Genomic DNA, 20,081 nt, shown 5'->3' with positions numbered 1-20,081 from the left:
GAACTAGATAGTAAATGCTGACCAGATTCTCAAATAGATTTTTTTTTTCTTTTTTTCCTCTGAGAACAAAAGGGAAATCAATAGAAAACCATCACGGTTATTTCAGATTAATAATTTTCTAATGCTGCAAACTAAGTAAAATACAGATTTTTTTCCTCCAAAATAACTACATATAATTTACAAGGTTAGGATCTGTGAAGGGTGACTGGAAGCTGACTCTGAACAATGCTGACAAAAATCGTTAAAGTTAATATACTAAAATCATTACTACCTCATAAGGTATTCAGTCAGGTATACAAAGCACACTTTGTAAGCATTTAAATATTTTGATAAGAGTAAGGATTCGTCATCATTTATCGGGCAGTAATAAAACCAGATGAAACAAATATAAGATTCAAGTTGTTTACTGAATAAACCGTGTTATTGGCACATCTAATGTGTGATAAAACATTATACACAGTACCTATACAGCTTCTAGCATTTTGGGGGTATCTTCATTTATGATATCCGTAAACAAACGGCTTGCCACCTAACAAAATTTAATTTGTTTAGACTTTCATAAACTGTGAAAGGCATGAACTGTTTATGTGTTACATGAGATCACTGTTTATATTGTTTATGAACGTGCAGGTATAGCTGAAAACTTAGACATTTTAAGAAAATTAAAAATGCTGCTTTTCTGTAATTTTATCGTTGCTTCATGCAATATTGTTTAACTGCTGCTGATTCAGATTGCTTTCTATGGGAAGGTATCTCTGCCAGTTTCTTTATTAACGGTCAAGAGCAATTCTTCTGTACTGAAATTTCCATAGACAGATACAAGTCAGTCAGGTTGGAACTGAGACTCCGTATAGGCTCTCGTATTCCTACTGGTGTGCATGTCTGGATTCGTATGCAATCTAGGTTATTCCTGCAAGAAAGAGAACTGAGTTAATTATTTGAAGCAACTACTCTCTTGCAAAAGAGATTTTGTCAATTGTTCATGTAACAAAAGCTATTTGAAAATGGCATCATCCCAGTGTAAGCAACTTGGCCCAAATCCAAAGTCCACTGATGCCAATGGAAGGAATTAGTGACATCAATAGACTTGTAAGCAAGCCACATTGCGTTGTCTCTGAAACAATTAGCAAAATACCACAAGAATCACAGCTACTCACTCTTCAGTGACTGTTTTCATCTTCCAAATAAATAACAGATACTGAAATTCAGTTTTCTTTAGGGTCTCTATATCCACAAGCAGGAGAGCAAAACTGCTTCAAATGGTGCTGTGCATTATACTGTTACTTACAACTTACACCAAGTGCTAGGGAATATATATTGTTTTAAGAATAAAATGCTGCTATCAATTTAAACAAATCAGACAAGCAGCTTTTTTCCCACCTTCTGCATACAGCATTCAAAGCAATTTGTGCAATGGTGCTGGCATTAATGGCTTTTGCATAGCAGGTTAGTATGCATGACATGTTTTTGCACACAGAATAAATATAGTAATATTAAGACGTCTGTTTAGCCAGCCACAACTGGAGAGCATGCCTTTACTGAAAAAAAAGCTTGACACAAGAAAAGCTGCATTATCATCTCATCCTGATAAACAATGCTGCTTTAAAACATAAAATGTTCTTTCAAATACAAGAAAGCCAAGACATCCAAATACCGACATACTAATTCACTCAGTTTCAAAGAAAAATCAAAAGCAAGTTGGACGATATCTTTTGCAAGTTAGGAATTAAAGCTTAACTTGTAACATATCTGCATGGGACATTTAAAAAGCAGCTGTAGGTTTTTCCCTTGGCATTTTTAAACAAAATGCATACCTTTAAGAACAAATTATTTTTGTTCTTAAATGACATAAAAGCAGACAACAGGTTTTTTTACTTCAGAATTAGAAAATTAGACCACATCAAAGCATGGACAATGAGGGCTTTCCAGAGAGCCAACAAAAGCAAATGAGTAGTTTCTCTTTCTCCAGCTGGCACCATTAAATGAAGAAAGATTTTTACAGCTGAATGTGGTTTACATTCAAATACCAGAACTGATATCCAGCATAAATGCAACTTGCAAATGCCAGTGAGAGAAAGCAAAGAGTTAGAGGTGAATTATGGTAGGAAAACAACATTTGCAACATGCCAGCCCAGTAAATGCCTAGGAAAATCATCTAGTCCTCTTACCTGTGGTCAATCCTCCCCATCTTCTGGTGTGATTTCTGTCTCTTTATGTACCACTACTTTGGTCACTGACATGTCAGGGTGCTGCTCTTTGGCTTCTTTAATTGCCTGAGCCAGCGCCTATCCCAAGGAAACCACAGAAGGGCAAAAACAAAAAGGAGGTGGAACATGCATGATCAGTAGCAAGGTGAAGAGATTCATGAGATATTACACAATTTACAAATGAGGAAAAATGATTAAAATATGAAATATACCATCACTGATTTAACTACTAATCCAGTTTAATTTAAGGCATGCCAGTATGAATAGTATCTTTTAAAGCAATGTTTAGAAATGTTCTCTTTGGCTGTCTTCAGGGTAGCCTTTAGCAGTTTATAGATTTTACCTGATCATGATCAATATCTGCATCTCCTGTGATGACTATTCGTTTTTCAATTCTTGTCTCTGAGATGCCTCCTTTCACAGTCTAGATGGGAGGGACAAATGCATGGCAGTTAACTTACTCTGAAGAGTGCTGCTACCCATCCAGAGAATGATCAGTGCAAGAACCCAGAGGTGATTGGACTGAACTATCTCAAACAGCATGCACAGAGGGGACAACCCTGAACTGTAACCGGAGCAGCTCTGGAGTTGGCCTGCTCTGAATGGACTAGATGACCTGCAGAAGTCCTTCCAACACAGATAATTTTACGATTCTAGTCAATCTGCACACGTCAGGAGAGATGTTTGTATATCAAAAATGGCATGTATTTATGGTAAATTCATCCCATGAAGAAAAGAATGCACATACAGACAGCTCATTCAAGACCTAGTTAAGTCCAAATGCAGGCTTCAGAAGGACATACAGAGTAGCATGGCCTTTGCACAGCTCACCTACTGAAGGGTGAATTTCACTGCAGAAAGATGAAATCCTGTCCTCAGTGAATGTTGGCAGGAGAGCTGTTACAGCACTAAGAGAGTTGCTGCTTAGGGAGGAACTGTTATGTAGATGCTATCCTGGAACTTGGAAGACCCAACATCATTTGTCTGTGCAGCCATAAGCTTTCAGTCTGGCTGTGGGCAAGTTCCTTAGGCTACCACCCAGCAACGCGACCATGGCATCTGAGCTGACTGAATGTCCTGTTATGACTACGTGATACAGATTTACTATATGCTTTCAACAGCGTGTAGGGATAATAGCTCAGGACTCAAAGGCAGTGTAGTCATGTCAACGGAGCCTCATGCTCAGGCAAATTATTCCTTCATGGCTAGCAGATGATGCCAACATGGCTACACTGCTTCCAGTTCCAGAGAGTTAGGCAGCTAACTCAAGTGTCTCTGCACAGCAAGGTTTTGTGCTTGTAGAGACTTACCCTAAGGGTCTATGACTCTCAGGACTCTTGTCAAGTCCTTGGGTGATGCATTAATGAAGCCCGTATAGCCAGAGACAGGTGAATGAAGACAGGTACCCAAAACAGACAGGATTTTGTCCAGAGAGTATAAGCATGTGTCCATGTTTTAAAGTAAATAATAGAGCTGAAGTCAAGAAAACATACACCCTCATGAAAAAAAAAGCTCCCAGTTTTCTGAGGACTCACTTTGGTGATATGTGTAGTGGTTGTAGTGCTGGTGGTTTCAGATGTGATAGTTTGTGCACTCATCAATACACCCGGTTCTGAGTCAGCACCACAATCCACCTAGGGAACCAAAAGAGAAAACCAGTCATCAAAAACATGCTCCTGAGCACAGGGAGGCAAGAACTGGACTGGCTGAACTTCCCTATTTCTACAGTTCTTCATAGAGTATCTAATGGTAGGGAAACAACTGCTATGAGGTTGATCATGAGTCAGTATTTCTCTCTGCATCTGGAGAGTCCCCTTCACTTCTGGAAGGACAGATGAGAAGCTGGGCTTTAAAATCTGTAGTTTCATCAATGTTCTCAAAAGGACCAGGACATGAGAATCACCCTCACATAAGCTATTCTTATGTACATCCTCATCATGCTAATATTTAATACTTGAACAACTTAGAACAGTTTACACTAAGGCATACACTTAAAGATGGGTGAAGACACATGGGTTCCTTAAGGACATGTTAAATTAGACCCTGGCTTTTGCAGAATTTCTCACCTGAGAAGACTCATATGTAATGGTTTTTGTTTCTGTATGGACTACTGGCACTTCCTTTGTTGAAATTTCAAGGTTGTCCCCACCAGCAGAAACACTACTGAAACTGATAGTCTCAGTCTTCACAACTGGTGACTGCATGAACAAAAAAAAGGAATTGGAATATTTAGCAAAGCTTATGGATTTCTCAGAACATTTTTTTTTCTTAGGAAAAGGTAGGGGAGCAATTAAAAAGTGCTTTGCATTTAACAAAAAAAAAAAAAGAAAATTCTCTTCATTACAGTGGCACATACATGTATATAACGGTGGCAACGTTTAGCACTATCCTGGCTTTTATGAAAACAAACTTCAAAAAAGATCTAAACACTACAAGAGGCAATGGGCACAACCTGAAACACAGGAAGCTCCCTCTGAACATCAGGAAACAGCTTTTCATTTTGAGGGTGACTGAGCGCTGGCAGAGGTTGCCCAGAGAGGTTGTGGAGTCTCCATCCTTGGAGATATTCAAAAGCTGTCTGGACACAGTCTTGGGCAACTGGCTCTGGGTGACCCTGCTTCAGCAGGGGTGGTTGGAGCAGATGACCTCCAGAGGTCTCTTTCAACCTCAACTATTCTGTGATTCTACATTTTCTTAAAAGAACGAATCCTGTTCAGGCTTAGCTTTCCATTCAGCTCTCAGAGAAAAGAGCAAGAACAAGCGTTTTTTATCCCCTCTGCAAAACAGTTCTTGAAATTTTCCTAATGGGGCTAAGATAAGGAACCTGGGTTGTTTAAGACACAGTACACTTATTTACAATTGTACCAAGCATGGAAAAAAAAAAACAACCAACATTTTATGTCTTTGAGGACACATGAACTTTGCCAATCTTGATGGACTTTCCCCAAGAGAATGCCAGCTGAAATCTCGTTATCCATTGCATAAAATGCCACCAAATTAGGTATTTCTCTGTAGCATGAAAAGCGCTTTTAGGTAAAACATGCATGGCATTTTACCCATGATGGAAACCAGCAACAAGCCTTGCAGGTGCCACACAAGGAGGAAATAAGAGGAGAAACAAACTGCCTGCTGTAAAAATGCAGTGATACAAGCTTGGTACACTTTACTTGCCACGACAGGAATTAACTTAGTCCACTATCGCCTACATTCACAATTCAGCACAGACATGACCGATTTAATAATGAGTTACCTCAAAATGAGGTTTTCTTTCCAAAGACTCTGAAAGGTGGACTGTTGTACTGTGCTCCTCCGCTTGCTCGCAGGAAGCAGCAGCAGCGGCTCCTTCCTGTTTGGTTAGGGCTTTCCCAGCCTCCTCCCTTTTTTCCTCCTTCGCCCCCTCAGTCCCAGCAGAGCCCTCCTTCCCTTTCACACCAGCAGCCACCGCCGACACTGCCTCAGCCTGGGCATCCAGCGCAAGTCCGGCCACTTTAGCAGCATCCCCGCTTGCATGCACATCCATCCCATGTCTCTCCTTGATAACTACGGTCTCCTGTACAACCTTCTTCACTGTATCCTGATGTGGCTGAACTGCTTGCTTCATTTCACTGGAAGTTATCTCCTGAGATGTCACCGTGTCTATTCTCTGCAGGGAAGGAGAAAAAAACCTCTCAGCGTCAGAAGCAGACAACACTACTTGCAACAACTCCTCAGCTTAATGTACTGTGAACATAAATAAAAAAATGGGTATTACATTTTGCCAATTTATTTCTCTCACGTTGCATGGATTTTCATTCCCGGGACATTATCAGAACAGTAGAAATGAAAAACAAAGCAAGAATCACAATTTTTAAAAGTGAAGAGAAATGTCAGTGTTTTTCTTGTTGATATTTTTGTGTGAGTTTTATAAAGGCAAAATACAGCACCCTGTAAAATGACCAAAACAAAGTGAAATGAGAGAAAACCTGGGTTTTTTTTGTTTTTCTTTTCTTTTTGGTGAAGTTTCTATTGTGGTCTATTGTAACAAAGGAAAAGGCACACAAAAACATGCATTAGTTATATAGGTTCCGAGTTATGCATAAAAACAGTAAACAAGCAAAAGTAATTGGTGTGCGGTTATAACGTTGATGGAGGGAATCAAGCGGCCACCTGAGCCCAGCTATGTGAAGTAGAAGTAACCCCTCCTATGAACTCAGTCGGTTTTCTGGCGGACTCTATTAAACTGAAGATATCTGAACCATCCAAGGTTTTTTCACTGGTGGACTGTTTAGTCTAAATAGACAAAGAAATGTAGAGTCACACACAGGAGAAAGGCAGACCCACATGCACAGACGTACTAATTGCCAAAACTGGAGGCAGAGACGGAGGAAAGGGAGAGAAGGTTGCGGGGGCACAGAGAGGTTGGAAACAGGAAAAGAATGGGAAAATAAATCAGAGCAAATTCACAATGGCTGTAGTAAGCAATAGTTACAAAGCATAGTTGTTAGCGTTGGCATTTTGCTGGTTCAAGCAAACCTTTTTTTTTTTCCTTTTATTAACAAGCCACAGCAGCAATTTCAGTAACATTTCAGTAACATGGATCTTTAAATAAACCAGAAAGGTTGAAAGCCTTATATAAAGTCTGCTTCAGACTGTGGGACGGATTTAAAGTATGAGGGAAAAAAAATAAGCTGGGTTGGCTGCTGTCAACATAAAGCCAGGCAGCAAGAGAACCGAAAGGTAGGGTGGTGTGAGGGGGTTGCCTAAAATAAGTCATGCTTTAATCTTTAAACCGTGGCATGAAGTCAAAGCCACTTGTTACCACTACTTTTGACGCAGACGACTCAGTAACATAGTGAGCAGTAGCAATGGTAAATGGCTGTTCTCTGGAATATCTCCACTCAGACAGGCTCTTATCTCTCCGGGCAAATGCCCCTGCTTTTACAGCTTCACTGCCAAGTTGTTTTTCTGCTTTGCCAAGCTGCAAGCTTCCCAGTGTACCATGTAACTGCAAATCCTGGTCCATCTTTAGTGTCTTTTTCAAACTCTCCTCTTCAGGACTTTGCAAATGAGATTTTGCTTCCTTTATGGGTGTCAGAGAGTCGGACAGCTTTCTTTTTGTGCTCTGCACGTCGGATCCCCGCCTGGCTTTCTCATCAGTGACAGGCTCGAGGATTTCATACTCGGCCACTACCGGAATGATTTTCATAGCTTCTTGCACTTCCCTTTCCATTTTTTGCAAAGCTTCTACTGAAGGCTGTACTGCTTTTTCACCCTCTTTAGCTTTACTTGTCATGGTTACAATTTTCCCAGATACGGTATCATAGGACTTTCCTAGGGTGAACATTTTCTGCTTATTCTCCTCTTTGGATTGTATTTCACTTTCCAAGTCCTCAAAGCTCTGCATTAGAACGGTACTGGATTTTAGTATCTCAGGTGGAAAGGCAGTTTTACTGCTCACAGTCACTACTTTGTATGCCAGATTTTTTTTCGATTCAGCATCAACTACCTCAGAGGGTATTTTGTCTATAATAACCCAATCCTCAGTGCCCTATATTTGAGATATAAAAGCTAAATTAGAATATCTGAAGGTTTATCTGTACTTCAGGAGCACTAAAGTATGAAGACTTTGATTAAGAAATCAATGCTGCCTCTTCTGAAAGCATATAATAACTTTTACCATTGTACCTCTTACAGCAGTTATCAAACAAATAAACAGAATCACCTTAGGCAAAGTATGATTTCTTTGCATATTCCCTCCCCTTAGAGGCCCATATAATAGGGACACAAAAAATTACTTTTGCCACAATATTTCTCTATTAATTTGAAGCAGAATAGCATTTTAGTGCATCATTTAGAATGATGATTGGAATCATCCTGAGGTTAAAAACCCATGTATGGCAATGGTTTATAATGCTACAGTAAAAAAAAAATTACAAAAATAGGGCAAATAAGCCCATTCAACTGTTCCCCAGTTGTCACAAACACACCGTTGATGATGTTATAGAATAGTATGCATTTGTATGTAGCTGTAGTCTGCACTGAATTTCCTTGTTTTCTTTAGAATAACATCAACACCCTTCAGGATTGTTTAAGTTGAGCAGTACAACACAGTAAACACCACACTACTAAAGATTTTGAACGGAACTTAATGAAGCATCTTTTTTTCTCCTTACGCAAATATGCTATGTGATTTGCTTTGACTATGCAATCAGCATCCAGTTATTTGACCTTAAGACCGTTAACTCCTGTATTTAACTAAGCAAATGTGGTAGTTTAAAATTGAATGAATTAAAAATAACCTCTAGGGATGATGGGATACTTTTCTGGATAATGATTTGATGAGAAGTAACCAAAGTGCCAGCAGATTCTCCTTCCTGCAGCTTCTTCGCTATCACACTTGGCTAATAGAAAAACCAATAAGAATACAAAGTTCACCATCACTCAGCATAATCTGAATTCACTTGACAGCATAAAGGAAATTCATTCTAATGACAGAAGTGCCCCATTCACCATAACATTCTCAGTGAGGCTTATGCTGGAAATGCATGCACAACATCCACAAACAGCACCGTGCAAATAGATTTCTAACTAGCAGAGGAATCAGTCTGTATTAGGAAGCCATAAGCTCTGGAAGGGATTGATTCCTCAGAATTTGTCCCCCAGATTACAACTCACTCTGGAACTTACAAAATAATAACAAAAAAACCCCAAAACAAAAAGGGGGCTTGGAAAGGTAAAAAAGATAATAAATCATTGCCAGCCTGACTGCATTTCAAGAAAGTATTACTTGTTTTTACCTGCAATTCAAGGAATGTAGTACCTCCCTTCTGCAAAAATATGAGTTTTTCTGATTTTTCTCTTTCTTCTTTGGTCTAATGTCAGGGGAATAAATGGTTTTAGTAAACGGAGGGTATGAAGTCCACTATACTTTACAATAGCTCATCATATTTCTCTACTCTACAAATTATTAATTGCATGGTAAATTAGGAAACAGAATTAAACAGAATAATTTTACAGCAAAGAGGTTTCCAATAAGAAGTGAAATCAGTGTCTCTCTGTGATGAATGCAAAGCAGACACGAGAGTACCATTTGTATAGCATGAAAAAACACCAAATTGAATAACACCCGGGTGTGGATCCACTGTGTTCATTTTATCTTATATAATTCATTTAACTGTGTCTGGTGCCAACTTACATGGCTTCCATCAATAGCCTAGAACAGGCCCCTCCACCTTCACCCTGGACTCGGCTCTTTTCCCGAGTTTGCAGCCTTCCCTGCTGAAGCAGGCAGGTGTGCCCTGCAAAGATTTCAGCTCTCCCTTTCTCCTTACAGCTATAAGAGGTCTTGGAGTCTTTTCCTACACAGGAAGCCAACCATTGCTGTATTATTGCTATAGTGTGACACCAAAATCCTCCTCACTTTTCCCCCCCATCAGCGCCTTTGCAATACTGTGAGAAACGTAAGAGTAACTCTGCAACTTGACTGACTGTGAAAGTTTTCAATGTTGGTAAGACTCAATTTCCTAAGTCTTCTGAGCCCAGCTTCCGGGCTGGCCACCTTTTTCATTTGGCTGGAGCAAGTAAGCCCCTGCAGAGCAAAGCAGGTTTCTCGCCAAACTCTTTCTACCCACTTCAACTGCTAGTGTACTCATTAGACATGCCAATGGAAATACTATGACTGGCATGATAAAAGGGTACTGTTTTAAATATGTATACTCCGTGCACTCAAGAAGAAAGGTAGACAGTTAAAAAAAGATACAAAACTAGAAACGAGAGAGAGAAAGGGAGAAACGGCTCATCTCCCTGACTGCAATGAGATGCATAACTTCTTTATTTCTAAAGCGCTGGTTTAATCCAATCCAGGTCAGACTAAACGTCAAGGAGTTTGTTAATATGATTGCTTTCATGTTCTGCAGATATCTGGCCATGATTATGGTAGATATTTAAAACTGTATTTTTCATAACTGAAGAAGAACAAAGTATTTCCCCTATTATTGTAAGAAACCAAGTGGTGACTAGACAGGCTTAAAGTCAAACTGACTGAACACACACAGGTACCAAATGCTCAAAGCACACATTTTGAAAAGGCATATTTTCCTTCTTGTTTTATTGTATTAAAGAGCTACGTGTAACAGCACTGAATAAATTTTTGAAGTGGATATGCTAAGTTAAACGCATAACGTATTTGACTAGAAGAAGCTACTACATAACGCAGTTCTACGTGCTCTCTATCCTGACTACCTCCGCCTTTCTTAGTAGACATCAAGGTGCTGATTTTGACCTATGTATGGCTTCATTTTCTTCCTGAAAAATTACTCTCTCAGCAGGACATGTGAACTGAAACCATCCCACTTAGTGGGACCAAAAAGGATGGTCAGATGTTATCTACAGCACGGGTATCATAGTGCCAGAAGTCACCTCAGAGTTAGGCTCTGATAGCTCAAATCCACTCATATTTTTCCACAGAAACACCTTAATTTGGATGAGATTCTGTGGGACGGCTGTAGTTTACTTAGATGCATATAAGATATAGTGACTGGACATTGCTTTAGAGCAAGTCTCTTTCTTCCAGTAAGAGAAGAGATACCAGATAAGGATAACTCTTGCCCTTTTCCTTTCCAAATGAATGGTTAAATTTAGATATGTTTCCTCAGGGTGAAGCCTACATAACTGTAATGCTTTGCTACTGCTTGTGCATTTTGATTAAAAATTGTTATTAAATTTCTAAAGTAATACAGACATGAAATGAACTGGGTGGGGTTATAAGTTTCCTTCACCTGCACTCCTCTGATGCAGGCTCAGCTAGCCAGCTGCTTCCTTTTCAACAGTTCCTTATATCTTTAATATGTTAAATGCATCCCATTCATTATACTTAAAATTTTACTTTTAAGAAAGAAAACCCATATTTTCAACTACAACCAAACTGACATGGTTGTAGGATCTATTACGTTTCCTAAACAAGACAGTAGGAGCAACATTAAGATTCCTCAGCACTCTCTCCAGAAGGTAAGCTTTGGGCACCGAGTCTGCTTTTCAGGTATTTTATTCCAACTTGATGGCCACTGTAATGCATATCTGATGCCTGTATCAGCCACTGGTTAGATGGGTATAATGTGGGGGAAGAGGAGAAGGGGCCTTTTTCTTGGCAACATCCCTTTCCCTAAGAGGAGAAGCTGACGTGCTGCCTGCATGCCTCCAGGGATTCCCTTCCCCAGAGAGCTGTGGGTCTGCAACACCAACCTCTAAGCTGGGAAAGCAGAAGACTCTTTCAAATTATACTTTCCAGCCAATTTTTGCTGGGTTTCTTACAACATTACATCAGTGCTGGGGGGACAGAAGCAAATTTTATGATCATTTACTGGTCTGTAACGCTGAAAACAAGCGGTAACCATAAAGATGATTCCTGTGAGACAGAAACCAGATGTCCGCCCACAATAGAATAAAAAAATTAATCTTCATGCAGACCACACAAGCATATTTCTTTTTGCTCCACTGGATTTAAACCAAGACTCTCTGCTCCTTTGAAGATCTATGTATTTTACAGCAACATGCATGTTACACTGTTACCTCTACATCTCATTATCTACCCACAAACTAAATAAAAGGCAGCTTTTTGATCGGCAAGATTCTTGCAAACACTTCAAGACTGCACAGTGAGCAAGATTTTTTCACGCACGCACACTACATGAGAATGCATACTCTAAGCAATCTGCCTTGGGTCTTCAAATGGTATCCAGCAGACTGCAGCAACTATCAGTTCCCTTATGGAACTGGCCAAGCAGGTCTAATTATCATCATTATTTCTTCCCTGTCGTCAAAGACAGAGAGTTCTGCCCTTTGCTCTGTATTTTCTTGTCAAGCTTGGTACCATACCCCCAACCATCCTGCTACACCACTGCTCCCAACCAGTCACCATTATTTAAATTTTCTCTCCATCACCTTCATGGTTTCTTTCATGCATGGCTGGACTTCCTCAAGCTCACTGAACCTGTAACGAAGCCTGTGTTTCACACCCTCAGAGAGACCCAATTCTGCCATGTGGCTTACAGTGAATTTCATATTCTAAATATCTATATATCTATATAGATATATCTATATACCAAAAAGGTATCTGCTCTTCCTTGCATCTTTGCTGCTAGAGCCTGAGTCCTGAGAAAAGGGAGCACCTGCAAGTGGGGATGGCCTCTAACTACAGCCTCTAATCTACTGAGAGCTATTATAAGTAAAAACGAATAGACAAATACATAGTGAAGCCTTTCAGCTCACGCTGACCTCTTCAGGCACTAGTGGTTCAATCATAGGAGCTTCCTCCTGCCTTGCTGCAAGCCGAACGGGAGATGTGGAAAGCCTCTTCTCCCACTCATTAGACACAGCCGTTTCTGTGGAGGTTTCCAAGAAGGTGCGTTTCAGCTCGCTTATATTGGTCTGATGTTTCATCAGATCTTCCTGGGTTTTGTCTAGGTCCTGGACAGTTTTAAGAGAATAGAGCAGTTTGTAATACATCCTAAGCCAACCAAATTTTAGAGCCAAAACACACAGCTTGGTTAGTAAAGAGGGAAGTAACATCTCAGGGAGCCGGGGAGCACAGCACTAACACAACACTCTGTGAAAATGTGGCATTTTGAAAGATAACAGCATAGCATATCTCATACAAGTGAGTATAAAAATACTCTTAAAGAGCTTATCTGTATCACTGTAATTTACACCTGATAAAGAGGCTTCAAACAAACATACATATGCGCGTGGACGCACACACACATACACGCACGCATATATATATTTATAGTACAAGTTAGAGGAGTCATCATAATCTGAGAAAAAAAAAAACCTATTTGATTTATTAGCAGGTGGGAATACACAGTTCATGCATCGTAGTGCAGATTCACAGTTTACCACTAAAACTAACACACATGTACGTACATGCACTGGTATATACCAATACCAACCTCTAACATAAGATTACTATGTTTGACATACACATTTTCACCCTGTATTCGCTTAATCAGACTATTCTGAAAGAAGTGAAAAAGAAAGGGAAAGGTAAGGGACACAGTATTGAAAGGATACAAAATGCTGTTTCTACACATTTCTTCACAGAGAACCGACAGTAACATGCTGAAAGAGGTGAACACCTCCAACATTGATACTTGAGCAACACCTGTGCCTTTTGTTTCTGTACCTGTGCCTTTAGATCTCCGTCCTCCTCTTGATCCGACTGCCAGCATGAGAAAGATCGGAAAACAACACCTTACCCACTTGTATGACCGAAGGCTTTACAAAAATCGGTGAGAGTAACACACTAGGTTAAAATCACGTTCTCTATGTTAAGGGCTTAAGGAGAAGTAGACATAGAGGCTGACTGCACAGTTCTAACTCGGAGCGAGCCTCCTCTTTTCAAATTTGTTATTTGTGAACAAAGGCGTATTAAGCATTTTCCTTTTATAAATATTGGTGCACTCTATGTTCATAGATCTCTATTTACGGAGCAGCTGTTGGACCTTCTCACCAAGATAGCGGCTCGTTTAGGACCGAATGGCAACAGCAAATTCTTTGGAAGTCCATAACCCCAGAGTTTAAATATATATCCCCTGGGCCACAGGCAAAGCTTTGCATAAACTTACCACAGGTAAACAACCCGCAACACTTCCTACAGAATGAAGCACGTTTTATTTGCTTAAAGTGCTATTTCCCCAACCTCAGTCCCTTTCTGTATTTATATAATTTTATTTCATATTTAGCCTGTATATATTCTTTCAGGACCTATCTGCAATGGTGGTCCTCTGGAATGGCACACGCAGCGTGTTCGCTCCAGCTCACATTTTCAAAAGCAATGTGATAAGGACTGCCCTGCCCAAGCAGTCCTGTTTCTGAGGGCTGAATTTTCAGATGGCAAGTATACCACATGTTCTGAAAATCAGGTATCCATAAGGAAAATTGAGGTTCACAAAATCTTCTCCCCTAAAATAAAGATGGAAGCTAGGGAGATTATCATGCATTTTTGAGTAATAAACAGAACATCTTAAATGTCACGGGTTTAGGATTATGTTTTACTTTCTGTAGGACTCAAGGCCTGAAGCTATAGCATGCAAGAGGCACTTCAAAGCATTTTGTACTCCTGACTCATCTCAACAGACTTTATGTTGTTGCTCCATGTGGATTCTTTTAATGCTTGTGCCACTACTTTGTTGTTAATTTTTCATATAGTCCTAATTAGTCAAATGACCCATGGGAAAATCTGTTGATTACTTTATAACTTAGTTCAAATCTATTCTATTTATAGCCAAGGCCAAATTGTCCGACGTGTCATACAGAGAATTTTTCCTTGATGATAATTTTAACGATTTGAAATATTAATGAGATCCTACTGAAAACCTATAGCAGTGTTTGCGGTAAGACTCTGTCTTCTATCAGATGTCAGACCAAATTCAGCTCACGTTTGCAGCTGCAACCATATTAATTATGAAAGTGTTATATGCACTTCACTGGAGTCACATAGGGTTGAATTTGCCTGCACAGTCTGTATACCATGTTGTGGATATGAGGCTTCTCAGTGCAAAGAAAATACAGGGTTTTTTTACATTCCTCCTCTGAAGACAATACCTGGACTACTGGTGGCAATACGTGAAGATGACATGAAATTACATTAAAGGAAAACCTTAGGTATTTATAATGTGGAAATAACTTTATCCAGAAAATTTGAAAACTGTTTTTTACTGTCTTCCCCCCCCTGCTCTCTCACACCAGCTGCAGGCTGTAAGAGCAAACAAGCAAACAGAAAAACCCAGGGCACAATCTGGCCAGCACGACCGTCCAGGTGGGCGGCGTTGGGGCGGGAGACCCTGCCACCGCCCCGCTATCTGCACGGCACAGAGGCCTTGCAGTCTCCAAACCGAGCACAGAAATAAGAGGAACCCATCGGGAGCACTGAAAACTCGAGCTCCCCGAGCAAGACGTTCACACTCGCATGCACACACATGCACACACACGCAGAGAGGGATTCTGACTGTTCAGCCCTTGTGCCCAGGGTCGGGAAGGGATGAGGCAAAACGCTCTCCCCTGCCATAGCTGGGTGCCGGCGACTGTACAAACCTCAGTGGCAGTGGTCTCACCATCAGCTGCAGTATCCGTCTGCTCACTGTCAGTCTATTTGGTTAGACAAGTAACCGGGTCCCAAGAGGAAGGCAGGAATAAAGAATAAACCCAGCTCATCAGTACATACGGCTCACATGGGGCACTGTTAAATTCAACATCCCTGTGAACTGCATTTGCATTGCTTTTCAAACCACGCACAAGTCAAAGAAGCAAAATAAAATGCTATATTAGTAAACAGAACAGACTCAGAGGAAGACTTGAGGCGTACTGTACACAGTATATGGCTTTACTGGAACAAATTTATAAGCCAAACAAAACTTTACTGGAAAAGTGTTATTAGAATAGCGGATTTTTTTCTTAAGAAAGCCAGGTGGCTTTAAAAAAAATGGGGGGAAAAAAAAAAGCTAATATTTTTTAAACAAACTTTTCCTCCCATAATGTTTTTTTAAATGAAAATTATTCATCAGATTTTTTTTCTAGCCAATATAGATTAATGTGGTGGTTGACTTTTTATCTGGAGGGGGAAAAGATAATTAAAAAAAAAAAAAAAAAAAAAGGCTACTTTAACAGTCACCTGACTTTCAGCCCCTCATTTGTACAGAAGTTGTTCTTGTCTCCACATTTATACACCATGAGGCTGTCTGCATTACCAAAGAGTTCAAATAACCATATCCCCAGCCCATCTACTGTCTGTCTGTGGAGTAATGGTAAGGCTTAGATCCCACTCGGTTCCAATAAAGAGCAGCTGATATTGTTACCAATAGTAAAAAGAAAGAAAACTGCCATTAAAAGAATCAAAAATACTTCTCATTCCGTTTAAGAATATGGATGAAAGCAGGAGAAAAATAAAAGTAACTCCCCCCACCCCAAAAAACACTTACTAGGTACGAGTGATAAAAATGAAACAAAGCACAGCATTGCACAGACTGATCTATCCCTGCTTTGCTTGACACTGCAAAGAACATTTTAGCAGACAATGCAAGTGTCAAGATTTAATAAATAGAGAGTCAAATGTAGGTTACTACAGGCTGAGAAGAGAGTTCAGATGACTATTTTTGGTGTTACGCAAGCTTATGGAAAACCAGTAAGTACAGAAAGTGCTCCCTACTGCCCCAGATTGGTACATCCAAGTTGTTTTAACATCACTGAAAGCTCTGGTTTTGATTAGTGATTTTCTGTGGGCCTTAGATAATCTAAAGTAAGCCAGGCAGGTAATTTAAAGCTAAGACAATACGTCTCATCCTCAGATCACATCAATATGAAACAAGAGAAAAAAGCAACCTACTGGTGGATGGAGTATCAGTCTTATTTTGAATTTCCTATCTTCTATCATTTTCTGACAACTCTAATGTTTCATAAAACTGCCTCTTTGATATTTTTTCATTGCTTTGTTTTCTATCATTCCTTCCTTTGAATAATTTGTATTGCTTGTATGACAGGCAGAAGAATAAGCAGGCATTTTGTACTATTGTGTAAGTGCATGAATGCAAGTTACATGCAATTTTTCAAGAAATAACCACTCACTAGACAGACCACTTTTATTTTTAAATGAAACTGTAATGCCAATATAGTCTACCTAGCTGGTCAAATTGCTTTCACTAAAGTGTTAGAAAATTTTTTCTTTATTAGTGAAGGGTCTGACATCTTTATAACATTATAAGCAATTGTAAAAGTATGACAATGTAAAAAAAAACTAATCTATGCACTGTCACTCCTATTTACAAAAAAAAAAAAGAGTAATTAATGACTCTAGGCATTTAAAAGGAATTAAAAGATTTGTGTCAAGGCACTGTTACACGTGAGTCTGGCACGTAGGGTTCATTTAAGAACCTGAAGCTGGGAACATTAGAGAAAAGTCAATAGAAATATTAGCTGCTAAGGTACAAACACAGAAGCTAATGAAATCTAAGGGGTGATTCTGTCTCCGACTGCATGGACTGCCTCCAGATGCACTGCTTGAGGGAGAACAGAACTCAACAAGGTATGAGATTGGTTCAGGATACTGGTTGTAGCCTTCTGCACTGCTGTGTGCAATCCTTTGTGAACTGGGGCGGGGGGGGAGGGGGGGGGAAGGTTTCTATTTCTTTTACCATAACAGCAATGAAATCCTAAATAAGGCATAAAACTTGCTTTATTGCAACATACGTGTCTGCTAATAAGCCAATCAACAGCCATGGAGTTGAAGTCAGAATTATTGAGTTACTTGAAATAAAGATCTGGGGTTATCGCAGAGCAGGGAACGTGAATTAAGGCTGAGCAAGGCAGGTCTCCTCCGGAGCGGATAGTAAGAAAGGTCGGGCTCAACCCTGCGGCGGGCTGCAGTGCAGCTGCTGGTGGGGCTCCTGGGCGGGCGAGGGATGGAGCAGGAAGGGAAGGCAGCTACCTCCTGAGATGCTGCGGCTGCACCTCCTCTAACGTGCGATCCTAATTGCTGTGATTTGTTTTGCCAATGTAATGCAGACATGCCCGAGTTTAAAACATACTCACTTTCATGCAATATTTTGAACAAGAAATACCCCCTGGATTAGGCACAAGTCTGTGTTGTCTGCCAGGAAGCACTGCCAGAGTAATCACCCTCATAAAAAAGCAACACTAAAAAGCCTATTTTACATGGTTTTATGCTCAATACTTTCTAACTTTACTAACGAAAAGAAGTGCTCATTTCTGAAAGAGGAACAGACCAATGTATTACATAAACACTGCCTCATTATTGCCTCTGGAGCTGGCACTGTATTAATGCTGTTATTGCTATTAGATTAATCCAAGTGCAGAGCTAATGCAAATTGAGACCTAAATGCTATCTCAAAATGAGGACACGAAATGAGACAGCAACATTTTGGATGCCTTTTATCAGAAATTGCACATTATTATTTAGTTGTTAGGCATCACAGAGCCAAAAGCATCTAAAGACAATGTTTTTACAAGATAAATTGATGCGACTTTTGGCTTTCCATAAAAAGGAAATGAAATCCTGCACCAAGTCTAACAAAACCAACAGCAGCAGATTACACAAATGTTTAGATGTGCAAGCTGGTTTACTGAAGACAATTCCTGCAACGGCATTAACAAGTGGCCAAGATGGCTTTTTACAAACGGCCAACTCGTCTGTGATTATCTGATCTGGGGTCTTTTTACATACAAAGCAAAACCGTATTTCTGCATTTGAAGATGAAGGGGAAAAAAGAAAAACAAGGCAAAAATGAACTCATCAATTTATTCTATCAACAAAAAATAACTAGGCACCAGCAAAAACTGAATGCCAGTTACTCTGTTACTTAAACAAGCAGTTTCCTTTCCTTCTTCTGGATATACTACCACATCCACAGTTCTCAGAACCTCTGGGGACTCCTACTGCAGTTGGTTTATCTGCCTGTGATAATCCTGGTGGCTTGAGGCATTGGTTTTGGCAGCACTAATTGACCACTGCAAATGGCAAGATGGCTCACGTGGCATGCTCCCCCAAAAGCTGCGCAACAGCTGTCCCAATCTGACCTCTCACTGATACATTGGATTTAAGCACAAGAAAACAATTTAATCTGCAGCAGAGATGGGTTGAAGGCTGAAAAATCCAGATTCAGGTTTTGCTGGACCAGAAAGCCTTTTCTGGGCTCGGGCTGATAGCCTCTTGCAAAAAGCTGAGTCCTCCTCAATTTTGAACATGCTGAAGTTGGTGAGGGTGCCCGTTGTTATTGGGTAGCTAATTGTATAAATATAATGTATATGCATACACATATATATGCATGCATATGTAATTATGCAGGAAACTGTACTTAATACCCACTATTTAGATAGCTATTCTAACCCTAGTGTAAAGTGATAGGGGGAAGAAAAGGTCTTGGTGGATTCAGATACAATACTTCAGAGCTGATCAGTGGCAATTTGTTCAGTGCAAGTCACTCTGCATCAGCTGACACAGTTCAAACCAAGCCACTTCCACACAGTGTTGTGCCTAACCCTGGGCCCCAAGCTGCACTCCCAACACGAGAAAAAAAATTAAAAAGAAGAAAAAAAAAATACAACTCCCAAACCAAAAAAAAACCAAAACCACCCCTTCTAACATATCAGCACAGACAGAAATGAGGCTCTGAAAGTAGGACCACTATTGCAGCAATCTAACACTGGTTAGGACTGAAGCACTGAACACGAAAAAGAGTGTGTTCGATGCCGAGGTACACACCTCTTCCTCTGAACTGTCACTCAGGTCATTGGCAAGTGAGGCACTCAAGGAGGCCGCCTTGGGCTCCAGGTAGCAGAGGCACATAGCCAGAGGAAAGGAGAGAGTGAGGGCGTATGGCACTGAGAAAGAGGCAGAGAGCAGAAAGAAAAAAATGAAGAGGAAGCAAGGCACCAGGGAGGGGGAGCGGATGGGAAGGAAGTGCTGCACGCTGGCAGGCAGGAGGTTGGTTTCAGAGAGGTTAGGGAGCGACAGGTAGCCGTCGTCATCCAGGAGGGAAGGAAATGACTCTGGAAGTTGCAAGGAGAAGGAAAACAGCGTTCCGCCTTTGCCGGCTTTTTGCTTATAGCCGAAAGCCACGTCTTGCTCAGCGGAGCAAACTCGCCCCTTTCTGTCAGAGTCTGGCTCGGACTCGCCGTGCTTTGGAGCGCTCTCTTTGGGCGCCTCACAACCTAAGGACTTTGTTCGAGTGCTCTCCTTGCATCTCCTGCGAAGCTTTGCTGAAGATACGTGGGGGCCAGGCTGTGAGGATGGCGAGGGGTGGTAGGAGTCAGTGTCAAGCAAAGATGGCTGGTGACAGAGAAAGAGCAGCAAACAAGGCGCAAAAGCAAAAGGACAAAAAGAAAACT

The 20,081-nt window shown here is 40.5% G+C and overlaps 1 protein-coding gene across 22 annotated transcripts in view; it reads right to left on the bottom strand.

Annotated features, from left to right (window-relative positions):
• Nucleotides 1–388: 388 nt before the first annotated feature.
• Nucleotides 389–20,081, bottom strand: part of EPB41L3 (erythrocyte membrane protein band 4.1 like 3) — a 141,125-nt gene continuing 121,432 nt past the window's right edge. For 6 of the 22 annotated variants that reach the window (XM_075023046.1, XM_075023038.1, XM_075023039.1 and 3 more), the window contains exons 13-25: nucleotides 13,366–13,401; nucleotides 13,133–13,198; nucleotides 12,459–12,650; nucleotides 8,984–9,058; nucleotides 8,486–8,587; nucleotides 7,006–7,734; nucleotides 6,354–6,476; nucleotides 5,458–5,850; nucleotides 4,274–4,405; nucleotides 3,743–3,841; nucleotides 2,551–2,631; nucleotides 2,169–2,285; nucleotides 389–910 (exon numbers count right to left, since the gene is read on the bottom strand). In XM_075023046.1, coding sequence (XP_074879147.1) covers nucleotides 2,175–2,285; nucleotides 2,551–2,631; nucleotides 3,743–3,841; nucleotides 4,274–4,405; nucleotides 5,458–5,850; nucleotides 6,354–6,476; nucleotides 7,006–7,734; nucleotides 8,486–8,587; nucleotides 8,984–9,058; nucleotides 12,459–12,650; nucleotides 13,133–13,198; nucleotides 13,366–13,401 — 2,139 coding nt within the window. In that variant the 3' untranslated portion in view covers nucleotides 389–910; nucleotides 2,169–2,174. Of the gene's footprint in view, nucleotides 911–2,168; nucleotides 2,286–2,550; nucleotides 2,632–3,742; nucleotides 3,842–4,273; nucleotides 4,406–5,457; nucleotides 5,851–6,353; nucleotides 6,477–7,005; nucleotides 7,735–8,485; nucleotides 8,588–8,983; nucleotides 9,059–12,458; nucleotides 12,651–13,132; nucleotides 13,199–13,365; nucleotides 13,402–15,275; nucleotides 15,330–19,455; nucleotides 20,023–20,081 lie in introns of all 22 variants that reach the window. The other 16 variants (XM_075023047.1, XM_075023058.1, XM_075023042.1 and 13 more) reach the window with 13 other exon arrangements.

This window comes from Buteo buteo, chromosome 3, assembly GCF_964188355.1.
Source record: "Buteo buteo chromosome 3, bButBut1.hap1.1, whole genome shotgun sequence".
NCBI classification, from domain to species: Eukaryota; Metazoa; Chordata; class Aves; order Accipitriformes; family Accipitridae; genus Buteo; species Buteo buteo.
Note: the sequence above shows the minus strand (reverse complement) of the source record. Positions and strands in the feature narration are given on the sequence as shown.